At 39.6% G+C, this 24,426-nt stretch overlaps 1 protein-coding gene across 1 annotated transcript in view; it reads left to right on the top strand.

Annotated features, from left to right (window-relative positions):
- The window catches only part of LOC126198449 (aldehyde dehydrogenase, mitochondrial), a 111,367-nt gene extending 109,919 nt beyond the window's left edge, over positions 1 to 1,448 (top strand). The window contains exon 10 of the mRNA XM_049934777.1: positions 933 to 1,448. Coding sequence (XP_049790734.1) covers positions 933 to 1,080 — 148 coding nt within the window. The 3' untranslated portion in view covers positions 1,081 to 1,448. The remainder of the gene's footprint in view (positions 1 to 932) is intronic.
- The last annotated feature ends 22,978 nt before the right edge of the window (positions 1,449 to 24,426 follow it).

Here is a 24,426-nt window from a genome sequence, read left to right on the forward strand (position 1 = left end):
ATTGCCTTGTGGTAAAAGTGTAGCACGAAGAAGACTTGTCCAATGTCAGTGTAACTTCATGCATGTACACACCATTGGCGACTGTGTAAATGATTAGAGCTACTATTCTCTGTGACAGGCAGAATGGCCATCAGTGTGCATTACTGTTGCTCATGCTCATTGTTGCCACCAGGGTGGTAGATTATGTAAAGGGTATGAACAGCTCAAGATGTTGAGTGATTACAGTGAAGGACACGCAGTTCCCGTCTGCTCACATGAGACAGTGTTATCTGCACTTGATAGTTTGCAGGAGGCCTCATTGTGGATCTCCAAATGGCCAGCTGCTCAAATTGTGCAGTATCCAAATTTGTGGGGCATTCAGATGCGATAGTGGCCCAGTGTTGGAATGTGAAGGTACAGGCATACCCGTTGCCAAGGTTCGCACTCATAATCCCTTTACATTTGAGCCTACCATCTAAGACAAGTAATGAATTTCCTGCAACATTCTGCGTCGTCCCATACTATTGGTTGGGGACTACCAGCAGCCAGACTAGGGAATTACTGGCCCATGCATAGGCTCCTGTTAACACCCAGAGCTAGTATTCTGGATGTCAAAGACCAATTCCAACAGTTTTGGGCCAGCTTGCCTCAGAAGGGTATCCAACAGTTCTGACACCCTTCCCAACCAAACAAGTGCTCACCCTCAGGCCAAAGGGTGAGCAGTGTCATGCTGATAAGTGGGCTCATACTGCCAAGTTCTTTGGAAGTCTGACTCTGTTTTGTAATCACTGTGGGAACATCACATACCATTTTAACATGTGAATTTTCATTTCATTTCCTCCTCTATGCTTTACTAGAATTGGATGGTGTATGTAATTAGTGTAGCATTTTGTCTTTGAACAGAAATTATATGTGGTTTATGGAAAATAATAATACTATTTTTTTCTTTCAAGGGTTAATTGCTACAATATTCTGAATGTACAAGCTCCATTTGGAGGATTCAAGATGTCCGGTAATGGACGTGAATTGGGAGAATATGGTTTAGAAGCATACAGTGAAGTGAAGACTGTAATTGTGAAAATACCTCAGAAGAATAACTAAATTTCTTTAAGAGAAATGTCTCAACTCGCATAATTACAAAATAGTTATGCCAAGTTCTGATTGTCAGCATCCACTACTCTTTTTTTTTATGAGTATTATGTCTTCCACAAGTAATGCATCCACATACGTCGATATTGATACATATTATTGTCACGTAATTTTTTTATACTGTGTAACAATATTGATGGAAACCAGTTTTGATTTGCTTATTGAGGAATGAAACTTCTACAACTGAGTGTGGTTACATAGTTTTATTAATATGAGACTGTTTATTTTAATACTAGAATTAATTTTGTACAGCTCGTATGTTTCTGTCAGAATACTTATTTTTGTATTCCTTTAAATAAAGTGCCTCTCTCCAGTTTGAATTCCTTTTCATATTTATAGAAAATCTTGCTTATATTTTTTGAACTGTGATTCAACTTTTTAAACACAAATTTAGTGGAAAACTTGCATGTTGAAGAATGCAAAGATATGCCTTGTAGCATTTGGAAACAGAGAACCATGAGAGAGTAAAAATAAATATCTCAATACCGTAAAGGTACAGTGTAAATAATAATTCATGAAAATTGACCATCTTTACAGGTATGAGATTATTCCATATGTTGGGTTTTACTGTTTTATTGTATGTGCCTCCAGTTTAGTAGTTGGATGACACACTACTACTACTACTTCTACTATTACTTCTACTTATTATTATTATTATTATTATTATTATTATTATTATTACTATTACTGTCATCATTCTTCTCCTTCTCCTCCATCTCCTTACATTTGAGCTGTATACCTTTCAGTTATTGTTACTGTGAGTCTGGAGTGTTACTGGGGTAAGTTGGTGAATGTGTGCAGATTACTCTATGTATGATCTGCCATCCAGTTGCATGTGTGTGCCAACTTTACCTACAAATAATTTGTGGTTGCTGTTGTTTAAATTAACTGCTTGTGTGGAAACAGTGCCAAGTGACTTCTTCCTTTCGCAGTTGTGCAGGAAGAGAGCTCTGATATATCTAAGCTGCTCAAATGACATAATCAGATTTTTGATAATTCTTCTGTATTATAACAGCAATGTTTCCACTAAAAAATTAATTTCATAACTGCAGGTGATGCAGATCACTCATATGTTGTAGCTTGCAACAGATCGTAACATGTATGTGTCATGCTTTGACATTAGAGACCAAATGACCATTCTCATCACGATTTTTCTGTTGTTCAATCCTTTACAATCTTGTCAGCACTCCTTTTCTCCTTGACTTCAAAGGCACTTCCAAGCCGCAATGCCAAAGCGTAAGTAGGTGGAGACACGCATTTGGCATCATGCCTTGCCGATATGCTGAAATGACTTCATTTTGCATCTGTCTGCACGTACATCAAACAAGAGCACGTACAATGGGATGTTCCACATGTAGTTTCCATGAACATCTTTCATCAGCCAAAGCATATTAAAGGGAAACTTGATATTCCATAGAAATCCACATTACCTCATGGATCCCCCACCCACTGAGGCGAAAGATGTGCAACCCAACTTACTTAACTAATTGTAACATTCTATAACATTAAAAAAAGTAGTATTTACATAACAATAGGTTTTAGCTTCATTTCAATTATCACTATTTTCAGTAGTCTCTTAATATAAAACCCCATTTTAGTTTTGAAAATAAGTCTCCATCGAGTAATTCAGCTTTGACAAAGGATATACTTCATTCAAAATATTTTGTGTAATTCATCAAGAAATCATTACCAGTCAGTCAGTCTATTGTCTTGATCTCCACAAGCTGCTATTTGCATACCATAATGCATTACAGTGTATGAAACAGTATAAAAATCTTACATAACAAACGTAATAAATCATTCTTATTCTGCTACATCGTATTTTGTAGCTGTAGTGGATTTGCTTGTATTATCACTGTTGCTGCTTTTATTTATGAGAGAACTATGGTAAGTATGTCCATAATAGGACACTGGCAGTTTGAACATCATCCTACGACTGACAGGATAGATCAGTGAAAGATAGCATTCAAGTTTAAGATCAAAGTAGAGAGAGAGTAGAAGATTTGCTTCACAGAAAATAAAATGTGAAGTATGGAAACAGTTAACTTGACATTAAAGTGCTTTCAAACCACCGAATCTGTGGAAATCAGATTCTCCTGGGGATTTGAATTTCTTAACATGTTGGTATTATATAAACATTTTCTTTCATCTGTTCTGGTATCTGCAAGAAACATAGCTTTAAAAATTCCTTGCTTGTGTCTTCATATTTAAATTATAATAATATGATGTAATGAATACAATCCAGAGAACACACAATGCTCCTCGGGGCTTCAATGATCATCTTTAATTTGCTAAACCTTGCACATGATTTAACATCTGGAGGCGATGCTTGCTTTATTCGCCGCATAGTTCACAACCTCACCTTCACCTTCAACATTTCATTTAATAAAAAGGTAATGTGCTAATAGATCCTCAGACAAGTAATAAAATAAATTGCAAAAAGTACAGATTTTTTTGTTCAAAGACTGTTTAACTTTAGATCTAGACTATGTCGCTGAACCAATTATGCTGTTTTACACTAGCCTTTCTGCTGTGACCCAGATAATTTCTTATGTTAGTTAAATACTTAATCTTTTTAACATCCTCATTTTCATTTACCAATAAATAAGAAAATAAGGCTACATTTATCTCAGGTATGTAAATATAATTGTACGACAGTTACAAAATAACCTGTGGAGTAATTGAAAGTCTTCCCAGCTCTCACTGGTTCATCTGAGGCATATCAGCTGCTGTCAATACATGATAGCCTCCTCCAGGAGCAGGAGAATAAATACATCTTACATCTGTACTTTCTACCACTGCAGCAAACAATACATATATTATTAGCAAATACCACACACATACATAATGTAGCATACCGAACCCAGCACAGGCCATTTGTGACAAACATTTTGTGTTTCAGCTGACAGTAAATGACATGACAACTTGCATATCACGTATTCATACCTTCCTACTCTATTCATCTGTTCTTTCATATTCATGTGCTTACTACCCTCAAATTTAAAACCAGTCAATACTTCAGTATTCAATGTGTAGTCAGACTTTCCTGCCACAGATTACATCCGAAGCTTAAATCTTCTGTGGAGCATTCACTGTGGTCTACAATTTTTTTTTAAAAATGATGACGAGCGTTATACACTCTAGTAAGCTCACTGAGACAAACAAACTTTTTGATTCTTGAGAGTATTGCCCAAAGAATTAGTTACAGCACTAGTGGATTTGATTTTCTCTTGCGCCTTTTGTTCAACTAACTCTTGTAGACATTCCTCCAAACTAGTCAAGTGTTTGGGGGGCATCAATTACTTAACCAAAATCTCTACTGAGTTCTAATGCCACAACTTTGCCTCACATACCTGAGACTTGGTTGTTAAATGTCTTTTCATTCATTTTGTTTCCTACAGGGTTACATTGTTTATTTACTTGTCTGTAATTCCTTAGAAAAATTTAATATTCTTTAGGAAATGCATAATATAAATGACTTTAATGCAATTTATTTACTCACCGATTTCAGTCCAGGACCATGTTCACAGTAGTCAAATATGCAACTATAAAACTGTTACGTATCATAGATTATTTTAACTCCAAGGTACATAACTGATGTCAAGCCGAACAATTCTGAACACAATAAATGCGTGAAATGCTGGCCTGCATTGACCCCTTAGCTATGGTCAACTAGCAGTTGTTGTACAACATTTCTAAAAATGTTTAATACTTCTTTGAGTTTTGCACAAAATAAACTTACTCCTTGATTAATCATATCAATTCAGGCAACACCATTGTGTGTGCCTGCTCGGTTGCTTTGGACTACGTCATATCTTCTATTATTGTTATCAAAATTCTTGAAAAATCATGAATGCTTTCTTCTTATATTCCATCCAAGTTGACTGTTACTGCAGTGAATTGGTGAGTGTGAGTTATTCCATGTACGATCTGTCACCCAGTCCCGCCCCCCTCCCCTCTCAGATTCATAAATTCTGTCCAGTTTTCAGTTGCTAATTTATTTTATCATTGTTTAATTAACTGACAAATGCTGTTTTTTTTATAGATACTGAGCTTTATTAGTTGGTAGCCTGATAACTATCCAGCTTGTACACTGCAACATTTTAATTAATATTTTGCAATATTGTTTCACAGAGCAAAGCACACACGTCTGTTCTCAAGTACATTCATTTTTTGAGTCTCTCGCTTCAGAAATGCTTGAGGTCTTTGGAACATGTCTAGAGTCATCTGGTTGTCACAATATTAGTTTCGGATGCAAGTGTTATGTAAAGTTGTATTAAGTGCATAGCAAGAGTGGTAGCAGAATCCCTAAGTTACATAGTCATCCAAGGTGCATGATCAACTAACTCCATTTCATGAACACAATACACGAAATATTCACAAGCTCATAATATTTCAGAGTTCAGTATGACCATTTACTCATTGACGCATGAGAGATAATAAGTAGGAACTCGTACTCTTCCTATTCTCAATTCCATAATGCAAGCAGAAAACAGTTTTGCACTGGAGCTCATTCAGACCTTATGAGAGTTAGTCCTTTCAAAAGTTGCCCAGAATCTGCTATTCAGATGACTAAATCTCACAAATAACGTCTTCTTCCAGAATTAACGTAAAAATGTCCTAAACCACACTCATGAGCACAGCACTTAACAATGTCTGTCTCTACTTGCTTCAAGTAGTTTGGCCATCACCACCAAAATATATCATTCCAAATATTCTACACAAATGATCTGACTACTTTCCACACTTAAAAAATGTATTTTAACAAGACTTAATAAAGAAATGTTATAAAAATTGTCGTACCGAGGCCATTTATAATAAGTAATAATTTTTTCATAAATAAATAAGACAGTGTTCTTGTGCAAGTTTGTTAACATTAAATGACAACAAGTGCTGTTAATTTTTGTTTAAACAATTACTTACTACTTCTTGGTAGAAGTGTCCTTTAGTGCTTTTTTCTCAGTGGTGATAGCTAACACGTGTGATTGATTGACCTCTTCTAAAGTACTATGGTTTTTAATATCGATTGTAATCGTATTTAAATAAAGCAAATGGAAAAATAGTAAAATATTCAATGAATAACTACACAAGTATGACGAGATAAGGGGTAATGATGCTTCATTCAGTTGATGTGTTAATGAGAAGGTTGGGTTGTGGGTTGCACACACAAAGTGTTTGAGTTGTTGATTTTAACATTCATTGTGGAAATATTCAGTCAGTCTCAAATATTAACTTTTGTAGTTTTTAAAATATTGCAAATATTACTATTTCACTGAATACATCTCAAATATATTCAGATTTGCTTTGCTATGGAACTGTGATTTATTATTGAAGTTCTAAGAGCTTTAAGTAACCGTGTGTCAGACTGCCTCAAACTCTGCCATTTCCGTCCTCTGGTAAGTGAGCAATTGCCGTTCACATGCTCTGGGATTTAACCACATCCTGCCATGCCCTCCCTACCTTTGTGCCTGGGCTGGCCAGTAGCGGTATCTTCGCTGAGTCACGCCACCCCACCCCGAAACCAGATCGCAAGTAGAATTCCCACTGATAACCTACTAATGAGATTAATGATTTTGACCGAACAATAAGTTCCATGCATCCAAAGACTAAATTTGCGGTGGAAACAAAAAGAAAAAACAATGTAAATTTCCTAGACCTGAAAACAGAAAGACAGTAAGCATTTGTTTTGAATTTATAGAAAACCTATGACCACAGATAGTACAATCCATTCCAAATCGTGCCATCCAATACAAAAAAGCCTTCTTTATTTCAGTGATCCATTTTATGACAGTTTCCTTTGTCACAAGAAGACACAGGTAAAGAACTCAACTCCATAAACAAACAGCCTGTGGTAATGGATACAAAAGTAAGGTGTAGTGAGCGTTTATTACAAGATCAGAGAGAGACCGACAGCACTTGGAAACAAATGTCGGAAGGACAAAAGCAAGAAAATGAAATATGTATGCTACTGGCCATTAAAATCGCTACACCATAAGAACTGCAGATGATAAACGGGTATTCATTGGACAAATATATTATACTAGAACTGACATGTGATTACATTTCCACGCAATTTGGGTGCATAGATCCTGAGAAATCTGTACCCAGAACAACCACCTCTGGCCATAATAATGGCCTTGATACGCCTGGGCATCGAGTCGGAGCTTGGATGGCGTGTACAGGTACAGCTGCCCATGCAGCTTCAACACGATACCACAGTTCATCAAGGTGTATTGTGACGAGCCAGTTGCTCAGCCACCATTGACCAGATGTTTTCAAATGGTGAGAGATCTGGAGAATGCTGGCCAGGGCAGCATTCGAACATTTTCTGTATCTAGGAAGTCCCGTACAGGACCTGCAACATGGGGTCGTGCATTATCCTGCTGAAATGTAGGGTTTCGCAGGGATCGAATGAAGGGTAGAGCCACTGGCCGTAACACATCTGAAATGTAACTTCCACTGTTCAAAGTGCCGTCAATGCGAACGAGAGGTGACGGAGACATGTAACCAATGGCACCCCGTACCATCACACCGGGTAATACGCCAGTTGGCGATGACGAACCTGGATTCATCCAAAAAAATGACTTTTTGCCATTCGTGCACCCAAGTTTGTCATTGAGTACACCATCGCAGGCGCTCCTGTCTGTGATGCAGTGTCAATGGTAACCGCAGCCTTGGTCTCCGAGCTGATAGTCCATGCTGCTGCAAATGTCGTCGAACCGTTGGTGCAGCTGGTGGTTGTCTTGCAAATGTCCCCATCTGTTGACTCAGGGATCGAGACGTAGCTGCACGATCTGTTACAGCCATGCGGATAAGATGCCTGTCATCTCGACTGGGAGTGATACAAGGCCGTTGGGATCCAGCACTGCGTTCCGTATTATCCTCCTGAATCCACCGATTCCATATTCTGCTAGCAGTCATTGGATCTCGACCAATGCGAGAAGCAATGTCGCGATATGATAAACTGCAATTGTGATAGGCTACAATCTGACCTTTATCAAAGTCGGAAACGTGATGGTGCGCATTTCTCCTCCTTGCATGAGACATCACAACGTTTCACCAGGCAACGCCGGTCAACTGCTGTTTGTGTATGAGAAATCGGTTGGAAACTTTCCTCATGTCAGCACATTGTAGGTGTCGCCACCGGTGCCAACCTTGTGTGAATGCTCTGAAAAGCTAATCATTTGCATATCACAGCATCTTCTTCCTGTCGGTTAAATTTCACGTCTGTAGCACGCCATCTTCTTGGTGTAGCAATTTTAATGGCCAGTAGTGTAAATTTTCTAATACAGGAATTTGTAAAATTGCACTTGACAATTGCAGTTACTTTTCTATTTGGCAAATGTGACATACTTCCGAAACAAGGATTAGATAGTACACATACACCTACAATAACACAGCATTTGGTGACCACTTAAAAATCAAATACATAAAATGAGTTGCAGCACACAATTTAAAATTTTGCACATCACTCTTAAAGTAGGTACCTCAGGATTTTGGAAGAACTTGAAATTTGTGGCAGTACGAGGTAGCATCCTGATGGTGTCCTTAGTGAGAAGAGTGATTTCAAATAAAACTTCTCAAATCTTTTAAGAAGTTATTTCATAACATTTGAGTTCCTTAGTGTGGAGTGTCAGCATGTGCCATCAAAGACTTGCAGAGGGCAACATTATCACTGTCACCTACAGCTTTGTGCTGGGTGCACAATACATGGGGCATCTAGGCTGCTCCGTGCAAGAATATCTGCGACATTGAACAGCACTACAAGAACTGTAGCATAGATAAACTAACATGAAACTATGAACAGTCTGCGCCATCTAGTAACGACTGCTACTTTTCACTACCTTCCAACTACAGATTATTCTAACTCAATTATTTGTTTGAAATGTTGCTGTAATTTATGTTTTTTGAACACTCCTCTGATTTGATTGCGTTTTCATTTTTATTATTCATGATTCTAACCATAATATAAATTGGGATATGAGAAACAGACTGATATACATGTTCTCAGAGTTTTTTTCCCCATCTTCTTCCTTCATAAATACTAGTTTTAGACTTACCACAGATTCTGTTTTAGCAGAATTTATGTACTGATAAGATTCTATTTTTTGAATATTTTATGAAATTCTGATCAGCTGTAAATTATCAGAATTCTATAGACTTTTTCATGTAGGTTTTTTTTTTTTTTTTTTTTTTTTTAAGTTTGCTTATTTACGTACAACTGAAAATATTTTTCAGAACTGTATTATTAAATGAACCTAATAATTATTTTGTACAATTATTTGTATGTTATGCATGCAGCAATAACCTCTAGCATAGCTTCTGCATCCTATATACTGGCTGAAGCATGGATGGTGACTTTGACGTAGGTTATTTGTACATGGTTGTGACTTGCAGCAGTATGAGAGGTATATCGTGTTTGTATTATAATTTCAGTTTTGTTTTTCGACCTGTTAATGTGACAGATAGTAATGCTTTCATCTTGCACTTCTACTGTAGTTTCTGAAGATGGCTATTGCATAGCTGAAACTGGTAATTCTGGTCAAAAAACTTCACAACCAAGACATATAAATAGACTGTTTTGAAATACCTGTTGTCTCCGCCAAGCAGTGTCATATCATAACCACAATAGAAACCAAATCCAAAAGCAGTGTTGTCAATAAAGTACAACCCAAGTGGAAGACCTCAAGACATGGCTATCCAATTGAACTTATACTTGGCAGACCTAAAATGAAAGAGTCTTAAGGTATTTTGAGTCAACAGTCCCCCGTTTTCGAGAAAGCCTCCCCAAAAGTTGAGGACACACAATCGATTCAAAATTGACACAATCAATAGATGATTGAAAATGGCATTTTTGATAAATCTAGAGAAGAAACTTTTAAAACTGCTGCTTATGTAAGCATAACATAAATGCCACTGAATGTAAATGGCACCGGCATAAGCAACCAAGGTGAGCACAGAAGCTGTTTTCAGTTCCCATAGCGATTCTACTTTTTTTTTCATTTGTATTTTTCCACAGTTTGAAACTGACAGTAATTGGAGGGTTAATAAGGTAAGCAAATTGGCCAGGAATAAAAATAAAGTAGACAAATCAATTTCTGAAACTACTTGCATTAGAAAAGAACTAAAAATTTGATCCTTGTTGCTTTACAATGACTCTTTGTCACACAACTAGCTGGATGGTACCTGTCATACATAAACATTCATGGCAAATACACTCTCAGCACCAAGAACATATAATGAATGTGCGGGAACTCCATGACAGTATATAGTATTGCTGGTAGTGGACTGAGACAACGTATGAGTGATCTCTGACAGACTGTGTGGTTAATGGGTTCAACCAGTGCAGACAAAGCTCTATTGTACTGACTTCATAATAATAAAGTGTGTGCCTATTGTACATTCCACATCCCATATATAGTAGAGTGATACATTGGTGAACTATGATAACAATGTTCACATTCATTTCAGGACTTCTGCGGTTATTGTGCAGCTGCATTGCTGCCATCATGTCTGGACTGTGCTGTGTAATCCACACTGCAGTTCACGTACTACAATAAGCAGTTTTATGGGTAACACCCTCTAAGCTCCTCGAGTTATCAAAAGTGATACTGACGTTCCCTGCGACAGTGTTCTGACAGTGAAAATTGGTGCTGAACAATGGAGTGCATTGGATAACCTACTCTGTGATTTCATTATGGACTCTACCTCACTCGCAAACTGCGCTGCTTCCGATCCGCACCAATCTGGCCGATCAGATACCCCTTTACTCACTTTGGCCAAGCTGTCATCCAGGCTGCACGTGAATTCATTTGTTCCAGGCCTCATCCAACTAACAGCATTGTCTTCTAAATTTGCATACTGCACACCAACTCGCACCACTTATGGAACCAAACTGCACAGCTGTTCTTCCTCTACGGATCTCGCCATGGCAGCCTACTGTACTTGGTGGGACATAATATACTGCCACTTTATTGTCCAAATCAACCAGACTTGTGGTTCGCCATCGTGGAAAGCATACTTGCATTGAGTGACATCATCATCACACTGCTTAGTCACCTGGGTGAACATGCAGGTACTATCAGAAATATCATCCTCACCCCACACTTGGCCAGTAAACATGAGGCAGCTCAAATAGCACTCTTCTGCCGCCTCTCTCACAGTTACATGACATCTACTATAAAAATTTAAAGGACAAGACTCCATCACAAGTAAGGCATTGGTTACACACACAAATATATTTGCACCTCATGCCTGATAGCACACTATGGGTTGGCAAGCTAGCTCGCTCCCCCCACCCCCACCCCACCCCTGCGAATTCAACTGGCCATTGTTGCACACAAGCAAGAGCCACTAGATGCACATCTCAAACTTGCAGATAGAATATTCTCCATCATTGGGCATCAACACTGTATTAGTAAAGCAGACAGCAATGGTGTTGGATGTGACTTGGAACCGCACCAGGAGTGCAACCAACCTCCTGCCTACCAGGAGGCGAGCCGATCTTGCCTGATTTCTGATGACCTCGACATCACTGCCACTAGCTGGAGCAGTGACCTATGCACTGTCGCAACAAAGCACCACCCACCAGCCAACCATGCCAGTGCACTGCTTTTGCTGGTACCACACACAATTTGCTGACTAAACTCCCAACTGTCATCAGCCATGCAACTACCCAGATTTGATGCATGGTTCGTAGGAGGTGCCTAGACAATTGGAACAATGATGATACTGGCTCTCTTCTGCCTTGCTCTCATCATGACATCAGGGTAAACATCAGTGCCAATGCTTCCTTGTTGATTCTGGCTGGGAGTCAGTGCTTCATCACCCTCTTTTTTCCATCCCCAAAGCGTGCCTACTCAGCTGTTCAGCTTTGCACAGCAAACAATTGAGGCATAGAAAACTAACTGTAAGTGCCCAAAGCACAAAGTGTCAGTTTTGTGTTTTGCCCCAATATGGAAGTGAATATCAGAGAAATTGGGGAGATGGCTTTTGGGAAATATTCTTGTAAACAACGTGGACCTACAACTGGTTCACAATAAGATCAAGAGACATCAGGAGCATGCATATACATTACAGTCTCAAAACCACCAATGGTGTGCTTTAGACTCTTATGATACTCAGTTCCATATTACAAATTTATGGATCTCAGAGCTGCATGCTGGACTGAGTTTTGATGACATTTCCATCTGGTTATTCATTGCTGTGGATGTTAGTGAGTCAGTACCAAGTGCAATCTTCTTTCGAAACTTCTGTTCAGTTCCTGATCTGTACAGCAGCATTTCAACTCATTGTTAGTCACAGGTGTCATTGGCCATGTCCCCCACCCCCTGCAGCAAGCTGGCACAACAGGGCCACCCACTTCTTTATGCAACAGCTTCCACTGCTTACCCGAACACCTGACGGCCAGCAGTTCCATCGCACCATTGTTCACATTCGGAAATACTGCAGCTCTATTTTGACTTCACACAATGAACTTCCATCTGCAACATGAAACTAATACCATCCATCATAGAACTCCCAAAATTGAAAAGGAACTCAACATGGCATGGGTCTAGTGGCTAGCATTGCTGCCTCTGGATCATGAGGTCCCGGGTTCGATTCCTAGCCAGGTTGGGGATTTTCTCTACCCGGGGCTGGGCATTTGTGTTGTCCTCATCATTTCTTTATCATCATTCATGACAGTGGTTTGATTGTACTGTGTAAAAAATTGGACTATGAAAAATTGGGACTTTTTACGGGTGCTGATGGTTGTGCAGTTGAGCATCCCCACAAACCAAACACCATCATCAGCATGGCATGGCGCCCTCTCAACCAGCTTCGTCAACCACCTCCATCCAATTCTGACATACCTGCTGTTGCTCTGCACTGAACCGACCTTGCAGCTTTTTCGTCATCCGTGGATTCACGTACAACATCGTCAGCATCTGCCAACACAAAGATCAGTATTTTGATTTCCGCTTGCCTCCTCCTGACCTGTTCCCAAAAAGACTGGTTTGTGCAGTGTGCCATTAAAAAGAGAACAATTCATAAGCACATCACCATGCCCACTCCCTGGTACATCATAGACTGCATAGACTAACACTAGACCTACTCGAGGTCACTAAGGAAGTGGTTGGCAAACTCCTACAGGCTAGCATTATGTGGCCCTGTTAACCATGCCTGAGCTCCACACATCAGATTAGTTCCAAAAACAGATGGCTCTGTCAGGTTATGCCATGATAACAGAACTCTCAATGCTCATACTATACTGGACAGCTACCCAGTCCCAAACATCCAGCACTTCCCTCATTAGTTGGCAGATGCCTCTGCGTTTAGTATCAAGAAACTGTACCTTCAACTCCCTATGTGCCTGGATGACATGCCAAAATGGGTATTATCATGCCTTAAATTGGCTTGTTTGAGTTTATTTTTAAGCCACATAGATCTGGCATTGCTTTATCAATGGAATACAATTCAAGTTCCAATTCTGTTATACTTACCTTGATGATATTCTTATTTTATGACCAGATGAAGACTCCCGTAACATGCATCTCTCATAAGTTTTTGGTGTTCTCGCTGACAGTGGAGTTGAGATCAATGAAGACAAGTGCCAAATCTGACAAAAGGAAGTTGTTTTGCTCACCCACATAGTAAACGCCTCTGGCATTTGCCCTATGCCACAGTGCATAGAGACCATTCAACAACTGCCACCTCTGCAGTACTACCACGAACTATGCTGGTTGTTAGCCATGGTTAATTTTTATCACTGGCACCTTCCACAAGCAACTTCTCTTCAGGCATCACTCACTCTTAAGCCCTCTTCGGCAAGAACACTAGTGCAGACATGGACATGGACATCAGAGATGCAATCTGGTTTCAAATGTATTAAGACTGTCTTGTCCAAGCCATTACTCTCTGATGCCCAGTTCATCATAAGAGCAGACATAAGTGACTCCACTGTTGGCACTGTCCTTCAGCAAGAGGTGCAGGATGTTCAATAGCCACTCCATTTTTTTCTCACACAAGCTCTTGCCTTCGCAATCCAAGTGGTCAGTGTATGATCAAGAGCTACTAACAGTTTATGAAGCAGTATGTTACTTCTGGCCAGATACTGAGGGGCACCATCTGATTAGTTAGCTGGACCACCAACTGCTTGAAAGTTCTATCTGAAACCCCTCCAAGGTCGCCCATCCTCGACAGTTTTGGCCCGTAGATTAATTACACAGTTCACCACCAATGTCAGTCATATGAATGGCACAGAAAACTTCTTGGCAGATTACCTCTAACAGTTCAATGCCATGTCATCCCACTTTGACTATGACCAGCTCCTGGAAGTGCAACAGAAAGATCAGCAATTATAGGCTCTTTTTCATGACTCCTTGTTAACCTCCTGATCAAACTTTGGCCTATTCCAAGTGTGACCCATCCCGTCCTCTCTGATGTCTCATGAAAACTGACATGCCCCCTTGTTCCTCAACCATTTCACCATGTCATCTTTAACCAGTTTCATAAATTGGCCTACCCCGATGTACATCCAACTATGCACATGCTGATGTATAGTTTGTATGGCCTAATGTGAAGGATTGTAAGCTCTGGACTAATATGTGCGTTCCTTGCCAAAAGAGGAAAGTATTCCACCATGCTCAACTGCGCCTAGATCACTCTGAAGTCCCAAAAGGATGTTTTCAACATTGGCATGTCGATCTCGAAGGCCCACTATCAGTCTCTGGTGGCTGTCGGTACATCCAATTGGTGATTCATTGCATCTCTCAATGGGTAGAAGCTCCATTGATTGACATTAAGCTGAATCCACCACCAAAGCCTTTATCCACTTCTGGATTTTGAGCTTTGGTTGTTCTACGTCCATAACAAATGACCAAGGTTGGGAGTTTGAATTGCCCCTTTTCCTCATTTAGTGTAACATGGGCGGCATCTGTTGATTTAGAACTACAGCATATCATGCAGTAGAGGAACAAGCTCATCAAGCCCTAGCATCACACCTTGAAGGGGGCTCTCATATGCCATGGTGAACTCTGTACAGAGGCACTACTGTGGCTTCTGTTGAAAGCACCTATGGCCTGGTTCTCGTGAGAATGCGTATGGCCCACAAGAGTGGCCTTGGAGCTTTGTTTGACGAAATTTTGCATGGAGAAGTGCTCTCCTTACCTGCTGACCTCATGTTCCAACAACCATTATCTACACCTACCAACCTGCGTGATCTGGTCTTGAGATTAAAACAACATGTCACCCACTTCTTTGTACCTCCGTCTCTTCCTCACTCTGCACCTAAGGTATTCGTCCATGAGGCTTTAAAAGTTTGTGATGCTACATGATGACACAATCCAACCAGCCTTGCAACCCCCATACTCAGGTCCCCACAAGGTAATTTGACGGGATGACTGTACCTTTGACATACTGCTACAAGGGAAACCTACAATAGTATCTGTCAATCACCTTAAGCTGGCATGAACTCTGCAGGACACTTTACCATGTGACGACCCCTTCCAACCACCCTCTACTACTCTGTCAATCATATCACCCCCTACTGGTGATGTACTCCCATCTTTCGAGTTTTGTCTTGAAGTCCATGATTTTCTTCCTAAAGACCTTAACAAGAAGTTGAGTATCAATGGCCTCCTCATCAAGGGGCAGCATTCAGACTGCAGACGGCTCAGTCACCTGTCACTTCATGATAACATTTAAGATACTGTATGACACTGATACTATTGCTCTCACTTCCTGCTTCTCTGCCAATGGTCTCCTCATCATCACAAATCTGGCCCCCTGCCTACCCTCTTTGGATCACTCACTCTCACTGGTGCCATCTGGCCCCTGGTAGCCTCTCTGCCACCCTTCTCACCTCCAACACCACCACACAGTCACCCCTCCAGCCACACCTACCACACACTGGCATGTCTTCAGGACTACTTCCTGTACACCATGCAGTGTTCATTGCCTCGCTGCACAGACTCTGCCAGTGATGACAACAGGCCCATTGCATGCTACACTGTGCCCTGATGATCTCTCCACCTCCATGCCTTCCTCACTCCACGCATCTCCTCTCACAGCACTACACATCACCTGCAGAGGGGGAAGGGGGGGAGGGAAATGTGCTGTGTGGGAACTCAGTGATAATATATAATATCACTGGTGGTCGACTGAGACGAGTGATCTCTGACAGACAGTGTGGTTAATGGATTCAACCAGTGCATACGTAGCTCTGTTGTACTGACTTTGTTATGAGGGTAATTTCAAAAGTCCTGCACACTGTGCATGCACAGCTATTATGTGGACATGATCATGTTGAAATCCATGTCAGTTGTGAATGAGAGTTTAAGTGTGATGACCATATAAGTATTTGCTGGTTCATGTGGCTATGTCATGAGTAATTTAGCTTTACAATGGAAGCTGAAACCAAGTCAGACTGGATTATATGTAGTAACTAACATTTCTACATAAAATTGAATCCCTGTGTGGAAAGAACCCATTGGAAATTTACAACACTTTGAGAGAGATGTGTGGGAAGAATAGAGTGCACCATAGCACAGTATCACAGTGGTCTGCTTGTTTCCATGAATGTTGGCAAAACACTGAAAACAGCCAAAGAAGTGGAAGGCCATCAATTGCAACAGACTACACCTCTCGTGTTATTGTTAATCACATTTTGAGAGAGGATCAATAAAAAGCATGTGAGGAAATTGTATATGATGCCAGAATGTCTGCAGAAACGACTGAAAAGTTAAAGATGACAAAAGTTGCTGCCAGATATGTTCCACATGATCTGAGAGAAGAGCAGAAAGCAAGTCACAGAAGAATTTCTGCATCATTATCAAACAGTAGGAGCACAGTTTCTGAAAAGGACTGTTGCACTTGATGAAACCTGCATATGAGATTCTGATTGAGGACTGAGATCTCAGTCATTTCAGTGGAAAAGTTCCTACTCTCAATGCCCAGAAAAATTCTGACGCCGACAATCAAATATGAAACTGGTGATTATATTTGTGTATGACATGAATGGAGTCATAGCTACAAATAGAGTGCCTCAAGGGATGCCTCCTAAAAGGTGCATCCCACAAGCTGTTACTGCAAAATGTTTTGCACCCTAAAATTCATCAAATGCTTGCAACTGGTGTCCTCATTTTGCACAATAATGCAAAACCGCACATTACCCTTCTAGTGGGAGAAATTTTCAACAAGTATGAATGGGAAACACTTCCCCATCCACTATACAGTACCGATATGAGCCCACCAGACTTTGGTTTGTTTCCCAAATTGAAAGAACAACACTATGGAAAATGTTTTGATACAACTGATGAAGCTCCCAGTGAGATAACCTGAGCAATCAAACAGCTCATCAATGAAGTTCCCAAAATGTTTGAAAACATTCATAACCAAGAATGGAGATTATACTGAAGGCGTGTACAGGTATCCTGTAAAATAAATTATTTTCTTCAATTATATCTTACAGTGTGCAGGCTTTTTGAAATGAGCCTCATATAATAAAGTGTGCAGTTATTCAGACACATGTTGTATTAGTGTACATTCCACATACCACAAATGCAATCTGCATGCAACTACATCATTCCTTCCAAAGACGCATCAGAAAACAAACTTTATTTACATTGAAAAATATTTCTTTTTTGAGAATTAATTTTGGTGTGTACCTCACATATGATAATATTTTCTGAAAAATCGGTGCTGGAAGTTGATCATGAATTATGTTGTGAATCATTATTGCATCCATGTGGTTGTATAAATGCCACTGTGTTTCTAGAAGCAGACTGCAATTTTGAAGCCTCAAAATAAAGCTTTTAACTTGGAGATAAAAATAAGTCATATGGCTGGCACACAGGTATGTAGTCTGTGGTATTACTTCCACTGTGCAAGTTGATAGATGCTCAACATCTATAAACATGCTGTCAGACATGACAGTATTTGTTTGTCCACTATACGAATCTAGTATCAGACAAAACTTGTTATGAGGAACATATGGGTTTGCAGTGTTCTCATAATATGTTTTTTAAAATGAATTTGTATTTCCCAGACACGGAGAAAATGACATACACATTTTTTAACAATTTAGTTATACACTTGACCTGTTCTATATGTCACGGACCAAATTAATCAATAGTTTTTTATATGCACAGGAAAACTAGGCAACAATCCTCCAGATGCAGTAATGGAATACTTCACCATGTACAACTGCATTATTTTACATAAGCTACCAACTGTGACAAAGGATCATTTTTCTTCTTTACGTGGTAAGCTGTACAGAATGCTTGTCTTCACAGCCATCTTTCTCAGAAGCGTTTTCATACAGGGAGGCTTAAAATATTAATTCCTTAATAATCCTATTTGTTTGAGAAACTTATCTACTTTGTTATTATTCCTCATTGATTTACTTACTGTGTTGGCCTTCCTATTACTATCGGTTTTGATGTGGAAAAAATACAAATGAAAAAAACTTGTTGATACATCTGAGAATTGAACATAGGTACTCGGCTTCCCAGTCACAAGGTTTGGTCACTAAAGTGGTAGGGCTTCTGCTGAAGAGCGTATACCTTATGGGTACGTAATTGACAGTCATAATAGTTTTTTTTTTTTCTCGATTTATAGGAAAACGGGCATTTTGTGGACCACGTATATGACAATGAAAAATGCTCTGTTTTCTATCTGTTGCTCCCATCAATTTTGAGTTGATTACACATCGCAAATTTTAGGGATGAGTTTCTAAAAAGTAGTAGGGTGTTGAGCCAAAATAACTTAAGAGTCTTTCATTTTAGGTTGTAAACAGACGAACTACCAGATGTGAGCTGAATCTGTTGGTTGTGTTTGAGGCCTTCCCTTGATAGCCCTGAAAATATGTTTTTTATAGACATAACTCTACAGACAGAACAGAACAGCCTCCTGGACAGAGTGTCCAGAATATTCAAACATTACAAACATAAAAATTTTGAGAACATTGTAGAAATGATAAATACTATGTAATAAATGTTTACTGGTGATCAGATTGAACTGATGACTTGCAGCATGCTAACCACTACTCCACATTACATGCAATACAACTTCTGGAAATGTGGAGAGAGTCTCAGGTTTATTTTCATATTTGTTTCTATTTAAACTTTAAATATGATTATAATAGAGGGAAACATTCCACGTAGGAAAAATATATCTAAAAACAAAGGTGATGTGACTTACCAAATGAAAGTGCTGGCAGGTCGACAGGCACACAAACATACACACAAAATTCTAGCTTTCGCAACCAACGGTTGCTTCGTCAGGAAAGAGGGAAGGAGAGGGAAAGCTGAAAGGATGTGGGTTTTAAGGGAGAGGGTAAGGAGTCATTCCAATCCCGGGAGTGGAAAGACTTACCTTGGGGGAAAAAAGGACAGGTATACATTCGCACACACACACACATATCCATCCGCACATACACAGACACGAGCAGACATGTGTATGTGCGGATGGATATGTGTGTGTGTGCGCGAATGTATACCTGTCCTTTTTTCCCCCAAGGTAAGTCTTTCCGCTCCCGGGATTGGAATGACTCCTTACCCTCTCCCTTAAAACCCACATCCTTTCATCTTTCCCTCTCCTTCCCTCTTTCCTGACGAAGCAACCGTTGGTTGCGAAAGCTAGAATTTTGTGTGTATGTTTGTGTGCCTGTCGACCTGCCAGCACTTTCATTTGGTAAGTCACATCACCTTTGTTTTTAGATATAAACTTTAAATATGTATTTTATGAGTTGTGGGAGGTGATGGTCTTGTGATAAATGTGTTAGCACAGCACATGTCATTGTCTTTCAACCTATCTTTAAATGAAATAAGACTGAAAAGGTTTATTCTGGCCAAGGGGGAAAGAATAAGCTGAGGAAAGCCATTTGCTTAAGACAGAGGGTGTGGCAGTGTGTCAGATTTGGAGTCTAATACAAGGGTTTCTCCTTCAAAGCCACATTGAAACCTGTCCTCACATCTTAAAGCCATTGTATTGACATTACCTTCTGAGTATGTTCTTACATATGATGTTCTTTTGTGATGGAAGATTTATTATTTATTTATTCATTTGTTATTTAGCCTGATCATATTAGGGTTTTAGAGCACTTTCTTACATCTGACCAGGAAGAACAACACATACCAAAGAAGTTACAAAACTTTCCCAATAGTAGTAGTAGTGGTAGTAGTAGTACTAGTACTGGTGTAAAGGGCACTTAGAATGATATAGATTAGCTGAGCCCATTTGATGCCATGGTTAGTATTATCAAAGCAGAATGGATAAAGAAAGGCAAGAAGATTGAAATGAGAGTCACAATGATTGTTAGGTACAGACAGAATATGAACAGAGAACTCCGCCGACAAGGGCTAGGGAAAAGTTGTAGGAGAGAGGGTCCGATGACAGCGAGCTGCACAGAATGTGAGAGAGATGGTTACTGTGGTAGGAGGAGGACCATTAGCTGTCATTTGAAGTTTGGAAGGAATTTAATTTCTCTGACAGTTTCAGAATTGGATTTCTGATACAGAAATTGATTTAGAAAATGTGGCACTGCTACGTGATGATACAGAAAGATTTTAGTTTGCTGGGAATGAGTATTTCAGCTGTGCTGTTCAGATAGTAGAGTAATAATTGAAAATAGTTGATAATGTAACTTGTTCCAAAATTTCATCCATTAAACAGGGACTACACTGTAGCATAACAGCTGAACTATCAGATGCAATAATTCACAGCACTATGTGTAATATCAAGAGAGTAGAATCTCGAATCTGTGATGGCAATAATTTCTGCTGTCTCTTTCATAAGAATCCACAGGCACTTTGTACGTGAGTGTTCAGTCTTTGTAATCCTTCTTCTTTCCCTCACGGCATTACAAAAATTATAAAAGAAAATTCTGAGACCTCCATTTTGCTGTTATCTATACGAGAGAGTTCGTAAGGACGCATGTATGTAGTGGCACGCAAGCACTCTATTTTGTAACATGTTTTGTCTGATAAACCATTAAGCTAGTTTGCAAGCAAGTTAAAAGTAAATAACATTTAGTGATCATAATTACTAACTGATGATTATTTTTTATCTTTCTGATTTCATGGATGTGAGTTGGAAGTGTTTTTGTAACACGTGGGATTTGTGTGTCTATCTGACAATATAATAAATTAAAATGTTAAATGTTCATTCCTTTTAGTATAACCTGCAGCTTAATGATTTCTTTCCAGATATTAATTTTATTTTGACTTACTTATACTTCAATATCAGATAGTTCAGACAAATATTTCTTATACATTACAACTGGTGCCTGCTGCCAGGATGTGTTGTAAGTCAAAGAAAATAAGTTAAAATGTAACTGAAATATCACATTTATAAATTTAAAATATAACTTGCAATTACATAAAATAATTTGTATTACAACTGTTGTTCTATCTGTTTCACACAAAACATATTTGGATGATCTGAGTTGAGGACATCTACCAGAAAAATAATTCTACTACAGAGAGAAACTGACAAAATAAAAAATTTGAAATTTGTATAGCAAGAGGAAAAAACTTGTTGTGGATCTTAAATGCTATTTGGAACAATCTTACTTATTTCTAAGACATCTTACTTGCTACCAGGTACCTCTCTTGGACTAATTCAAAATTTAGCTTTGTAGTTTAAGGATATTTTGATAGTAAAATAGTTCTTGTAATTAGTGATTTTTTTTATGCCCAAGATGGAGGAATCTGTGTCTCATGCAAACAATAGCGACATGCACTGCTAGATTTTTTTTGGTAAGACAGGCGAAAAGGTCTAAAAAATGAGATCAACAGGAAGTGCAAAATGGCTAAGCAGGAATGGCTAGAGGACAAATGTAAGGATGTAGAAGCATATTTCACTAGGGGAAAGATAGATGCTGCCTACAGGAAAATTAATGAGACTTTTGGAAAAAAGGGAACCACCTGTATGAATATCAAGAGCTCAGATGGAAAATCAGTCCTAAGTGAAGAAGAGAAAGCAGAAAGTTAGAAGGAGTATATATAGAGGGTCTATAGAAGGGAGATGTGCTTGAGGGCAATATTATAGAAATGGAAGAGGACATAGATGAAAATGAGAAGGGAGATATGATACTGTGAGAAGAATTTGACAGGGCACTCAAAGACCTAAGTCGGAACAAGACCTCAGGAGCAGACGACATTCTATCAGAACTCCTGACAATATTGGGAGAGCCAGCCATGACAAAACTCTTCCATCTGGTGGTTGTGTGTAATATACCATGGAGAATGAACTCTAATTTAATCACAATGTTTAGTTTTCATGTTCATGTAAAAATTAATAAATAATCATAGCAAGTGGCTGAACTTACCCCAGTTTCGATATATAGTTACAAATGGTGAAGATCCTGTTGATAAGTGCTGCAAACTATTCATAACTTCTTCAAAGTCATTGACACACTCTATCCAGTGGACATGATTGTTACTGCCATATGTACTGCAAAGTCTCCCAATTTCTCTCATGTATCTTTCTGCTGTGTTAGTAAACGGCTGATAAGGATTAATACTGTTTTATTTTAGTATGATCAACAAAATCTTCACAGGACCGGGAAGTAAACTGGGACCAGAGAGGATTGCTTTTGGAATGCCAACATCAGTGAAATAATTATTTTCCCAGATTTTTTGTACGTTTTTTATGTGTGTTTTTACGTAAGTTATTTCATGTATCTGTGCGTGTTTTTACATATTTGTGCTTGTCTGTATATACTTTTATGCATCTTTTTCCACTATCCAGCTCCCCTCACAATGTTTCCTGTTTCTATAAAGCCACCTGTGTCACAATGGATGTTGCTCTTGGTATCTGCACCAACTCAAAAAAGTGTCCCTTTTACTGGCTAAAACCCATTCACACATATTCTTCCCTAAATGCTGCCTAAACATGGAATCCTCCAAATGGCCTAACCATAAAAATTACTTTGTCTGTATCCCATCCATCCTTTCACAATGACATTCATTCCACCAGTCCCTGAGCTTCACAAACCTGGTACTCCATAAACACATCTCCATGGCACAGGCATCCCAGATCCACCTATGCTCCCTGTGCAAGATACTGGTACTGTGCAATTCCTGCTACATACATCACATCTCTGAAACTGGATCCCATGCTCTCTAGCACCTGGAAGAGACGACCAGAAACCATCTCCATAAGTTATCCAACCTGCTGACATCCTACTGTTGACATCCTTGGAACACCACTATTCAAATTCTATCTTATCTACAGTGTTCCTCCTCATCAAACCATCACAGCATCCAGACCCTGCCTACACCACATTCCCCACAACTCCCTCAACTTCCTGTCAACATTAGTAAATTCAGAGCCAAAAGAATTCTGGAACCTGTTGTTAACCGCCCCCCCCCCCCCTTCCAAAGCCTCAGCCCCACAGAAGTTTCAGCCCTATCCAAAGGCCCTACATCCGAATTTAACCATGTTTGACTTGTCAAAGACCTACTCTCCTGCTCCCAATTCCAGCAATGGAAACACTTAGTCTCCAGTCCCTCAAAGAGGTCCTCATCTAATAATCCATCTTGCCGACAAAGATTCCACAATTGTCATTGTGAATTGCAGTGATTATCTGGTTGAAGGCCTTGCCAATAGTCTAATTCCTCAGCCTAGGCCTATAAACTCTCAGAAGTCCAACATAATCTGCAGCCCCTGCTTCAAGCCTTTGCCCCTTCCCAGAACCTCTTCACAGAACTCCTGAATCCATTTCCCTCCCACCCCTATGGCACCACTTGTATGCACTCCAGCTAGTTATTGTGCCCCCACTGACAGAAGTTTGGCCCTTGTTGACCAAAACCTTCAACCAAATGCAAAAATTTAGCCTCTCACATCAAAGATATCAACCACTTTCTCCACCAGTTCTCCACCATCCTCACCCCTTTACCTCTTGGATTCCTAATTTTCACTGTTGGCGCCACTTTTATATACACCAACATCCCTCTTTCCCATGATCTTCCTGTTATTGAACACTACCTCTCCCAACGTCCTTCAGACTCCATACCCACTACTTCATTCCTCATACACCTTAAAACTTTATCCTAACACACAACTACTTCTCCTCTGAAGGGAAAGTATACAAACAAATCCACAGCACAGTCATGGGCACCTGCATGACACCCTCCTATATCAACCTCTTTATGGGACATCTAGAGGAAACATTCCTAGTCTCCAAAAAACCTCAAACTCCTGGTCTGGTTCAGCTTATCTGATGATGTCTTCAAGATCTGGACTCAAGGCAAAGACATCCTTTCATCATTCCAACACAACCTCAACACCTTCTCTCCCAACCTCTTCACCTGG

This window comes from Schistocerca nitens, chromosome 8, assembly GCF_023898315.1.
Source record: "Schistocerca nitens isolate TAMUIC-IGC-003100 chromosome 8, iqSchNite1.1, whole genome shotgun sequence".
Taxonomy (NCBI): Eukaryota; Metazoa; Arthropoda; class Insecta; order Orthoptera; family Acrididae; genus Schistocerca; species Schistocerca nitens.